At 41.0% G+C, this 12,181-nt stretch overlaps 1 protein-coding gene across 2 annotated transcripts in view; it reads right to left on the bottom strand.

Annotated features, from left to right (window-relative positions):
- Positions 1 to 12,181, bottom strand: part of PLXNB2 (plexin B2) — a 324,582-nt gene that overhangs the window by 44,855 nt on the left and 267,546 nt on the right. For both annotated transcript variants that reach the window (XM_084611348.1, XM_084611347.1), the window contains 3 exons: positions 8,536 to 8,708; positions 5,401 to 5,549; positions 2,664 to 2,772 (listed from right to left, as the gene is read on the bottom strand). In XM_084611348.1, the coding sequence (XP_084467474.1) occupies positions 2,664 to 2,772; positions 5,401 to 5,549; positions 8,536 to 8,708 (431 nt within the window). The remainder of the gene's footprint in view (positions 1 to 2,663; positions 2,773 to 5,400; positions 5,550 to 8,535; positions 8,709 to 12,181) is intronic.

Here is a 12,181-nt window from a genome sequence, read left to right as displayed (position 1 = left end):
AAAAGGACTGGTGACTTCAGTGGAGCAGGGCTCTTAACAGTTAGTTTCAAGTGGAAAGGTTGGTAGTAATTTACAAGGTATGGAAGGAATTTTACTGCACCTAGTCACATATGAAAGGATGCTATAAAAGGGAAGAGACTAGAAACATTTGACAACATGCAAGCCTTTATGTACAACAGACTGCTACAGAGGGGAACTGAACTGGTCTGTGTTGTCTTTTATTTCATTAATTTCCTATTGTAATGCTACGCTTATGTTCTTGGGTAACCATAACATTTTTTAAAATGATCACTGAATGTTTAACTTTAATCTATTTGACATGCTAGGGGTGCTCTAAGCGGATTACAGACGCACATTACCATCTTTCCCAGTAGGAGAACAGCAGGTTAATGTATCCAAGAAAGAATCAGTAAAAATACATAACTGTAGAAATACACAGCAGAAATTGTATTTATTTTAAAAGAGGAATTTTTTTCCCATGTGTAGAAATACTGAATAAGTTGGATACTTTTAAAACAAAACAAATGTCTTCTTTCTACTTAAAAAGTCTGACGAGCATTCTTGTAGAGTACCTACCCACAGACAATGAATAAATAAGATCCAAAACCATGCCAAAACAGAAGCTTTTAAGACCACATAAACAGACTAGATTGTCTGTTTTGATCTTCTGTTGCCACTCCAGAAGCCAGAAAGGACCATTCCACCCTTGTAGATGTGTGCAAGCATGTGTGACACCTACATACTAATTTTATTCCTTCTGTCAGAAGCGGTCTGTGTTTCCTCATGGAAAGAGAGGGAAGACAAGCCAAACAAGAGGTTGGCATCTCAGCTTAAGGCACACAGCATTACCCTTTCAGATTTGGTGCTACTTGGCATTGCTACACATTTTGTAAGTAGAGCCATGTTGGAGATATGAAGCCTCCCAAGTATTATTTCTTTTCCCATATTCAGGATTGTTTTTTTTTCAGCAACGGCTTGCTCATTTCTATCATACTTTAAAAAAAACAACCCTAATCTCATAACGCAAACAGACATATAGACCGGGACACCGTCTGTCTTGAATTTTCAGACACACTGCTCAGCTAACGTCTATGTATAGAAGGTTCCTCGGGAGCAAAGGCAAAGCAGTTAAAGAGTCTCTCTTTCCTTTTAGTACTAAAGAGCAGAGGCTGCCCACCTCTTCCCTCAGGTCTGAAGAGGAGTTAATAAGCAGCTCGGAACCATTCTGAGGTGATGGGAAGAAAGGTCTTCTAAACATAGAAGGCTGGTTAAGACTCCTCTTTAAAAATAAACTTTTATTTTGCCCAGTGTTGTCACACAATCTAGCACAGAATGCATTACAGCTAGAAGGATGGTACAATTATGGCAAAATCCACCCAGCACAATAAGTTCTTGTGAAGCCCTCATCCCTTTTATGCTCTACTGATATAATCCATGCTCCAGAAACCTTAATATTACAACTGTGATAGATGAGATATGGCAGTCTTGGGAACTAGTGGAGATATCCAGGTAAGGAGAGTTGATGATCAATGCAGGGAAGTTTCATGGAAAAATGAGATATATGAAGTGTGGGGGGGCTTTTGGCAGTAAAAAGTGGGAGCAAAGGAGTGGACCTAGAAAGAGAGGATCTACAGCTAGCGAGAGGAGGAGCTGTGCTGGAAACAGTGAGTTGACTTGCCTTCTCTCTACAAGGACCCTACCCTGCTCCACTGGCTGCCATTTTAGACTTGGCTCACCTTCCACTGCTGGGTCCCACTTCTTACCTCACATTTGTTGTCCTGCGTTTCTGAAGAGTTAATAGCATGAAAGTTAAAAGTGCCTGGGAGGAGAGGGGGAAGGACAGGAGTAAAACCCAGCCCTTACATGCTGTGTTTTACAGGCTTTACTTTTAACCTATCAAATCTGATAATGGGATTATTTAAATCTCTCCATTATAATAGATCCATATTATCTTCTAGTGCCCACACATATACAACTAACGCCACTGGAATCTACAACACAGGCTACTAAAGCCATAGGCTGCAACAACTGCAACTAAGCACCACACTGGGGCACAGCAATTAAGATGCAGTTGAGGACTTTCCTTCAGTATAGTGACAAATCAAAGTAAATAGCTTGTCTAATGTGCTGCACATCATGCTGTTTGTGGCACTGCTTATTTCTGAGCATGCCGTGCTTTTGAACAAAACAATTTGTTGAAAAATACTAAATTAAAATGTGCAGTGTCATTACTTATTCTTCAGTGGCTACACATTAATTGTCTTGATTAAGACTACTGGCTAATCTAAACACACTGATGAAAAAAAAAACTAGTGCAATTACCATGTCTAAAGAATGCCTAATTTTTTCAATGTTGAGTTTTTTGTTCATCAGTGACACAGTACCTAGGTTCATTACAGATGCTTTTTCTCTACCATAGTTTTCATCATTTGAACTGTGGACAGCATTGTCCTATTTCAAGGCTTTGTATCTGCTGTTCAGAGGGATCTTCATTGCTTCTAGTACATATTAAAACCTTTGAGTGTGTTTTCCAACACACATGAATGAGCAAAGACCAATATTTCTGTTTCTGAAATAAAGTCTATAAAATACAATCACTTCTGTTTGTCCCAATGGTAAATTAAAAACAAGAAACATGTAGAACACTTATAAAACATACTTACTTGGTATGTAAATTGTACTTCATTTGTTGAGCTACCTCGTTTTCCACTTATATCAACTTCAATTTCACCGTGTAAGGGTTTTGAGACGTTTCCAACTTGACACACAATCCTAATCAGAAATAGTGTACCTGTAAGTTTATAACTTTCTCCATTTTGTCTGTTGAAAAAAGTGAATCTTAACACACATGTAAGGCATCACTTTGACAACACTAGAATCTGAAGTCTTTATTTAGCTACCATATGTAGCACAAGAAGAAGGGAAAGCTTCCTCACCATATCTCACTGTACCTCAACCTGTCATGAAGAGACCATCCCCTAAGGATGCGAGAGGATAGCTCAGTCCTCTATCCATTAGGACCAAAGCTGTGGACCGCCAACTCTACACAGTGGCTACTAAGCAGCTATTGAATGGCAGTGACTTTTGGTCACTATTGACAGATAAAACTCACACTAGTAATCAAGTAGCACACTAAAGAGCACTTCTTGGTAAGTTTCTCTCTCTTTTTTTGGTTCTTTCAGTCTTGAGATAATTGCTATTCTTCTTTAAAAAATGTACTATTGTCTATTAAGAATTAAATATCAGAATCGCTCTTCCCAGTATAATGTACTTAAATTAGGACCTAAATAAAGGGTTGTCAAGTCCTACAGCAGATTACTCCAGAATTATCTGTCGGAGTCCTGGCACATGGACAAAATTTTCCAAATTCTTGTAAGCCTTGGCTTATGTATTGCTGCTGGAGCCTGCACTCAGTTCCTCATAATTTTGACTTGAAAGCTATGTATCCTTGAAAGTTATGTCTTCTTGTCAGGCACAGAGAGGAAATGTTACCTTCAGAAGAATTTGCAAAATGTGTCACCTACTAGAAGTTGAAAGAGAGAAGTGGTCATTATAATATAAAATATGCAGTGGTGCTGTTAGTAGTGGCAGGATAACAGGGATTTTTTTTTAAATGGGTTTGTATTGATGTATAATAGTGTCTTTAATCTGAGAATCAGCAATCCATTTCCAGAGGTAGGTAAGTAGGAGTATCCCTCTATATTACACGGGGAAACAGAGAGAAAGAAAGTGTGTTGTCCAAGGTCACACAAAAAGTGAATAGTGGAGCTAAAAAGAGAACCCAGGTCTCCTGATACTCTCTTCTCTACTGAATAGACAATATTGTCTCCTAAAACATCTAACATTTTACTAAAGAAAAGGTGAAACAATGGGAAGGATTGGATGCTTTAGAAATCTTCAAAAAAGGAAAAATGTAAAACACAAAACAATGTGCAAAGAGAATGGAAAGTGGCACTAAAAGAAAGTTACAGGCATATGTTCTAAATTGTTTTTTGAATACCTTATTTTTTCAACCCTTATACACACCTAGATTTATAAATAAATTAAAGTATGCAAGTTGTATACATTCATTCCTTTTACCACACTGGTAGAGCTAAGCAAAGTAGAAACATTACTGCGATACAAGGATACAATCACCTAAAATCTGGCTTCCCCTCCAAGTGCTTAAATCAAAGTTTTAGAAAAGGCACAAAACCAAGGACATTGGGGGAATTCTTGTATGGCTATACTGTGCTTCTGATGCTTCTGCAAATACTTTGGGATGGGAAAGAAAGAGGTGCATCCGAGGGTGATGTTGCATGCATGGGTAAGTGTAAAAACAGCCACTGAGAAACTGGTGTATAGAGAGATTTCTGTTCTGACCAAAAATTATTCTCAAGATTCTTGGGACCTAGGGTATGTCTACATTGCCTGACATTCAGACAATGGGAGTTTGAATAGCAGTGCCCACCCCCACACTTAGAACTATGGGGCAGCGTAGAAAAGCCCGGAACATCTGAATCCATTAACTGAGTTCTCAAAAACTAGCCACTACCTAAACATCTCAAAAGTTCCTTTAAACAGATTAAAATATGAGGAGTTACTGTAATACAGTTAAAATAACCCAAAAGAGAGTCAAGTTTCAACTGCATAATTTTAAATATAAAAAATTATCATCAGTCATCTCCATTCAATTGTATTGCTTGCTTCTACTAATATCACCACCTATTCCTTACATAGCACTTTTCATCAGCTCATCTCAAAACTGACTTCATCTTGAAATTATTTGTTTGACAAGACTTGGGCTAAATAGCTAAGATGCCTTTAATTTAAACAACAAACAGATAGTTTTGAGACATATGTAGTAAATATTCAGGACAGCTTTTCAAACCAAAAGAATCAATTACAAGCTTGAAAATGCACTCTTAATGTGACAAATCTGTTTCTGTATATAAGTCGTTATATAACGGGTGGCCAAAATTACTGGCCCTCTGAGCTGCGTACAATCTTCAGCAGTTCGAGAGCTAAGGCACTCCTGCTGAAGCCCCAAACCCTGGAAGGTGCACCCGGGAGGGCTGAAGCCCTGAGAACCCCTGTCCCCACTGGACAGAAGCCCCTACCTCACCATCCCATCGCAAGGCAGAAGTCCTGAGCTCCCCCCCGCCCCACCACAAGTCTGGTAGGCGGAGAATGGGGGAGAGTGTGGGGCTTGCAAGCCACACTTTAATGGTAAAAGAGCCGCTCTCAAGTCACAGTTTGGCTACCCGTGTTATATAACATGGTTTTGTATAAATCTTGAGAGAGATGTCAGTTCTAACAATTTTAAGTAACACTGTATTACTGCCTCTTTGTATGAATACTTCCTGATAATTGCACAGAAATCCTTTTTCTAAAATCTCTCACAGAAAACATCACAAGTACCTGGTGGAAACAGAGTAGAACTTCTCTCTGAAAAGGCATTTTGTGCCTGCCACGGTTATACTTTTGACATCCTCAGCTTTTATACCCAAATTAGATCCCATTATGGTCAGAAGGATTCCACCACTTAGTGGCCCAGTCTTTGGTTCAATCTGTGAGGGGAAAAAAGAAATTACAATGATGGCGCTGCTCTTACATATGGTTTAAATCCACAACACCTTGCAGTCTGTTAAAAATACAGGTGTTGTGTTTTTTACATAGGCCTCATAAAAAAGAGGCTAAGAAACCTCTTAAATTACATGCTCAGTTAAAAGTACAGAATCTATAGTAACCTGTTGTTGATTTGAAATCTATAATAACAATACAATTCTATGAGAGAGACAAGGTGGGTTAGGTAATATCTTTTATTCGACCAATTTCTGGTGGTAAGAGAGAAGCTTTCAAACTTACATGGAACCTCACCCAACTTGTTTCTCTAATATCCTGTGACCAACATGCTATATAACTGCAAACATAGAATTCTATAACAGTTTATTACAACAAAGACCCCCAGCAGACTATATTATATACAAAATTCCTGGCTGGTGTTTTATCCTTTTTATTATTTTGTTGTGCTTATTTTTCAGAATATCACATTCTTTAAATGATGTATTGAGACTTATTAGGTTGAATCACACCACTTTGGAGAGCATTTCTAGCTAATTCAAGAGCATTTGCATTTATCCTTCCTGTTGTGTGCATGTGTATTTTTGTTTTGTTTTGTAATCATTTCTGCTTTGGAGGATTGTATCAGATGCCCAGTAGACTCTGGGACACAAAGAATGGTGCACAGAGGCCTATCACAGACACTTCTGCTAACCTGCTATCCCTCCCTATTGTATCAGATGAGAGGCGGCAACATTATTGATCATATTTGTGATTGAAAATAAAGACCAAAAAGGGTAGAGGTGGATTTCCACAGCTTAGACAAGCATCTGAATTTGAACACTTATCTGAACCTTCCAACGTTTTGATAATTCACCTGTCTAGCAGTTTCTGTGTAGGAGTTCCAGAAAGCCCGTTCAGATTTTTAATCTTAGAGAACTGGAGCCTATTGTACAGCATTTCAGACAGCTGCCCTGGCAGGGGAAGGCATTTAATACCTCGTTGAAGGACCATCACTGAAGAACTAGGACTATCAACTTTGAACGACACCTACTAGCCCATCCTCATGCAACAGTGGTCTTTCTAGATGGGGAGATGCATGCCTGGTGGACATGGACCTTCACCATTGGAACCCACAGTGCAGAGACTGAGGCCATACGTAAGAGCAGAGTTCTGCTCTGTGCAGGGACGCGACATACAGGAATTTGCTACATATATGAACTTGCAGGAAGCGGAGGGCAGGAGGGACTCAGCCAGGCCTGAAACACTGATGATCCACTGTTTCATAGAAGGGGTGAGCTTAGTCTAAGGGAGGGTGTATCTCACGGCTTTTTGTTCATTTCAAAGATCTACAACTTTTGAGTGCTCCAACAGTAAAGTCAATGTGGATAAGAAATTCCTTTGCTAAGCCTGTGTTCCTTGTTTTCATGGAGGAGTGTTCATGTTTCATGTTGTCCCTGAAGGAGTTAACTGAGAAACCGAAAGCACCCACAGCCTATGTGCAGGTTGGTGGGAGCATGTGTAAGCAACTCTGGTAGGAGAGTTCTTGGGAGGTCTCAGATGCTGATCTCAGGGTCAAGAGTGGGTGAACGGAGGAGTCCCAGATCACCAAAAAGGCATCAGACAAGAGGTCTGTGCCCAGAAGCATGCCCTGGACTCCCAGAACTAGAAAGAGTGACTAGATTTCACCCAGACCCAGACGGCTTGGAAGCACATGTGACCCAGTGATCAGATCTGCTTCAATAGTGATGACAATTATAGTGCAGGCTACAGGCTCAGTTTGAAACACACTTTTTGACAGAGATGACAATATCCTGGACAAACCTCCTGGAATTAAGATAAACATTACTGAATTAAGTTTAATACCTCTGGGGTTCATTGGATTAAAAATGCAATTGTGTATGTGTTATTGTGGAATTATATGTAATTTCTCTAAGATATGAATTAATGCAATCTCTGCGATATCATGTGAACTTCAAAAAGACCGCGTTGAACAATACAATTGACACGACTGATCTTTTGGGACAACGTGTGTGAAGTGGAATTCCTAAGAAGTACTGGTAGGAGGCGTGTTGGGTCCCTTCTGGGAGCAGCGGGGCCAGGGTAGACTGGGAGCCTGACTTGGCCTCACTGTGCCGCCGACTGGGAGCCACCGGAGGTAAGTGCTGCCCGGCAGGAGGCTGCACCCCAACCCCCAGCCCTGAGCCCCCTTCCTGGTGCCAGCACCCTGAACCCCAACCCAGAACCCTTCCCAGTGGCAACACCCTGTAACCCTCCTGAACCCCAACCCCCTGCCCCAGCCCTGACCCCCCTCCCAGGGCCCATACCCCGCACTCCCTCCTGAACCCCAACACTCTGCCCCAGCTTGGAACCCCCTCCTGCACCCAAACTCCCTCCCAGAGCTTGCACCCCAGCCCCCTGCCCCAGGGTCAGCCTAGAGCCCCCTCCTACACTGCAAACACCTCGGCCCTAGCCCAGAGCCCGCACCCCCTCCCAAACTCCAACTCCCTACCCCAGCCTGGTAAAAGTGAGTGAGGGTGAGGGAGAGCGAGTGACGGAGAAGGGGGGATGGAATGAGTGGGGCGGGGCTTTGGGGAAGGGGTGGGGCCTCAGGAAAAGGGCAGGGTAGATCCTGGGTTGCCCTCAAATTCAAAAAGTGATCTTGGGTGTAAAAATGTTGGAGAGCACTGGTGTAGAGTGTGCTCTACAGCATGCTTGGGTAACACAGAGCTCAGATAAGAATAAATCCATACTAGTCAAGTAAACCATGCTAACTCCCTGGTACCAATCACCATGTTTAAGTAAGTACTGCTAGCATGGTACAATGTGGTAGATCTCTCTTGTTAGCAAGCTTTGCAGATACACCACGCCAATACCAACTCCTGGCAGCTAATTTAAAAACTTACTTAAATGCTTTGAGAAACGCTTCTTTCAGTATGCAGTGTTTTCTTCATGAAAAGACAATACATTGGTAGGCAGAAAAAACAATCTTACCTGAGTAATGACGGGATGAGGGCATGTGTTCGTAGGAGAAGCTTTACACAGGTTCTCATAAATGCACTTGCTTGGCTTTCCCTCTTCTTCACACCAGACGCATTTGTAGCCAGGATCAGCCGCAAGACATAAGCTGCAGTCACTTCGGCCATAAGAGCAGTTGTATAAAGTCACTAAAATGACAATTATAAAAAGATGTACAAGTGCAGTGTCAAGCCAATTATTGTTTCAAGGATATGCTCTCTTTTAACAAGATGATGGGGAAGAAAAACCATAATGCTGTGGCCAGAGTCTTCCCATTCAATAGGCCAATCCTGCCCAGAGCACAGTGTATTTAACTACATAAAAGGTATTTACTGAGAACCAAGAAGCTCTATTTACTTATTTACTTTCTGCCAATTTAGCACAATAAAAGCTTCCATGCACAGGCTTTGAACAACCTACCAATTATTTAAAATTAGAAATCCAAATACAGCTCAATCTGTTCACCCATTGTACCAGGGAGTAGCTCTTCAAATACTACAACCCCCGTACATCAGCCTATACATCTATTCAAAGGCCAGCTGAAACAAACGGGCCTTTCAGGTGTACTGAAAGTTATTAAAAATCCAGGCTATTTCCGATAGGAGAAGAGAGGAGGGTATTCCAGAGTCCAAATTCCCAAGAAGAAGGCCTCCTCTATAGTATTGAGGGTAATCTAGCATCAGCACCTCTGCTGATCACAAATGTATCAGTGTATCACAGGGAGAGAGGGTCTCTCATGTAGGGTGCTCCCAGGTCATTCAGGATTTTCTAGGCCAACACTTTAAAAATCTCCATGGAAGCAATCTAGTCGTTTTTGAATACCAAGGCAGTTCTCCTTAATTTATTCCTGGCCTTAAAATTATTCCCTTTTAGTAAGTGAACTGTCTCATGGTTTTCAATTCTTTTCCTTCTGAGTTGCCACCCCCTAAGTATGCACTGTCCCTTCTGCAAAAAATGCAGTTAAATCCCAATGTGTAACCTAGCAACTAACACAGCCAATCATCCCATAGAGACTGTAGCACAACTGTCATGCTGGCTAGCTACTGAACAGTGCTCCTTTTATTGAACCATGCAGCAACAGTCCCAGAGAAGCAAAGTTTACCTTAGACCTTAGGGTTGTCTGTGCAGTACAGCAAAACAGATTAGAAGGATAGAACCGCTCTAACTGCTCCATGTAGACCCTGCTGGCACAAACTAAAATGTACCTAGTTTATGTTAAAGTGCACAGAGTGCTCTACAAATCATACCCCTTTAATGTGCTTTGCCAAGACCACAGAGATAGGCCCTTAGTCTCTGTTGTGATACATAATCAGCACACAAAATCACCCTTAGTACGTAAAGCTCAAGCCTAGCTACGCAGCCAAGCATTACAGCACCATGAGAAAAGCCCAGGTTTGGAAGACAGCTTTTGGACATGCACTTGATAGCTACTATAGTGGAAACTGGATAGGTTGAAGAGGTGCCACACCATCTCAGGACAGAAGGGGTACGTAAGCAGTGCAAGCAACCCTGTAGAGATCTTTCTTCTTGCTAGTCAGTTTACCAAGTGATATTAATGAAAGCACTGGAGGAAGGTACTTCCTTAGAGTGAAGTGCAGCAAGTAATCATTGCTGAATGGAGGCTGAGGAAGGAGGTTTGGGAGGGAGAGGAGAATGGCTGCTTTTGGAATGCATAGGTTAAGTCCATCCTCAAAAGGTCTGACTGAAAAGGGCATGCACTTGCCCTTCTTTAGCTCCTAGAGGATTAGAACTCTGGGTAGAGCATCAGCTAAATTACTCTCCAACTTCTACCATTTCAGTGCACTTTTATTTACTGGAAAAGAATAACAGAAGATACTTAATTTAATAATAAGCAATTAGGCACTGAAGTAACAGCAATAGGTTTTTAATGCTAATTCCAAGAGGCTACCATATCAGATTACTTTTCTAACTCAATAGTAATGTAAAAACACATTTTCTCCATCTCTGTCCTCAGTAGTGCAGTGATGTCTTTGTTAGGCATGCACAATATAATGGTGCCCAGTAGAGCCAGTCTCTCTGCAACACGTACATTGAATGACGTCAGTATGGTTCTTCCGTGGAGAGTGCCTTTTTAAAAACAGCACCTTCTAAACAGCAGATGTGCTTGCCGCGTGTATTCAGAGCCCCAGCTGGTGACTTCAATGACAGTTTTTATTTTCATTACTGTGCAGCATTAATATAGTTGAGAGTGAAAGACCTGGATTTTACTCCTTCTTGTGCACTATCAATGATAGTTTCTATAATTCAACCAGTTGTACCAGTGTGAACCCATTCAATGTAATGGGGTTGGACTGGTGGTCGCTGGGTGCCTACGGTGGGCTGCAGGACCCTTGTTACTGCTAATGATGAAACAGTAGGAAAAGACCTAACTTGACTGAGATTTCATGTTTAGTTTGCAGTATTAAGAGTTATGGGAGGGGTGAGGAGAGTCTCTTTTTACTTGTACACCTAGCTAATTTGGTCTGAAAACCACTTAGATATGGAGCCTCTCAGTCACTGAGTCATTTTAAACAGTATTTATTTACTCATTCATTCTGCAATTAAAAAAAAAAAGCAAATTTAGTGCTGGGGAAAAGGTGCCAGACTGACAACCCCACTTTAACAAGAGAATTAACACTTCCCTTTATCCTTGGAACAGACAGCACAGGCTGCAGCAGGGAAAGCTTTTCCCACATCTACAAACATGAACATAATTTGCAAGATGTAACAGATTGCTTTCTTAATCCAGCACTCATAAACTGGTAATAGTTTGCACAGGAACTTTAACAAGTGGGGTTGTTAATTCCTCCCTTTGCCTCCACACACCCTACAATCTCCACCCACACCACCACATGACAACCTGACAAAGCAAAGGAACATATTTACTGAATTACTTAGTCATCCTTCATTGGCTAGAACAGGAGTCTCGCTCCCTTTCTCTGCAAACAAAGGCAGCACAGCAACATCTTGAAGTCTCTTACACCCAGAGGTGTGAAAGGGACAGGGAAAGACAGAGTCTTAAGTATTAAACAATCCTTCACTCCCTGACCAAATCATTAAATATAGGAGCAGCAATCCACTCATTAGATTCAGACTTATCCATCACCTTTAGATCCAAGCTGTGAAGTAACTGGTAACAAGGACAAAAACATGAAAGGGATAGATATATTGGATAGATATATTTTACTGTTCAAAAGCCCCCAGTGGTCTGAGATTTAAAATGCTATCATAACTTAGTATTTGTGTTGTACAAAGAAGAGGCTTTTTTTTTTTTTTTTTTTACACACTGGAGAGTTCAAAAGTGCTGGAATTGAAATAATTGAGTACCTTCTGAGCAAAGTCCATTCCTCCAAAGTCAGTTCCTTTCAAGGTGCAATGTGATGTTTAAAAACCATTATGCTATGGACTTCACACGGTAAGGACATTTTAAAGCAAGGGAGAATTTGGATAAAAACATTCATACAAAAGAGAAAAAAAAAGACATTTTGCCAGTATTTTTCAGCCTTTGTGATTATTGTAGATGTGTATTTGAACAAGAGCCTTCCTTTAATAATAACACTGCTTCCTTTTTTCTCTTTCTTTCTTTCTTTTGCACCAGATCCTGTAAGATTCTGGATTTATA

This window comes from Lepidochelys olivacea (genome assembly GCF_965140295.1).
Source record: "Lepidochelys olivacea isolate rLepOli2 genome assembly, chromosome: 1".
NCBI lineage: Eukaryota > Metazoa > Chordata > Testudines > Cheloniidae > Lepidochelys > Lepidochelys olivacea.
The sequence above is the reverse complement of the archived record's forward strand: the minus strand, read 5'-3'. Positions and strand labels throughout refer to the sequence as shown.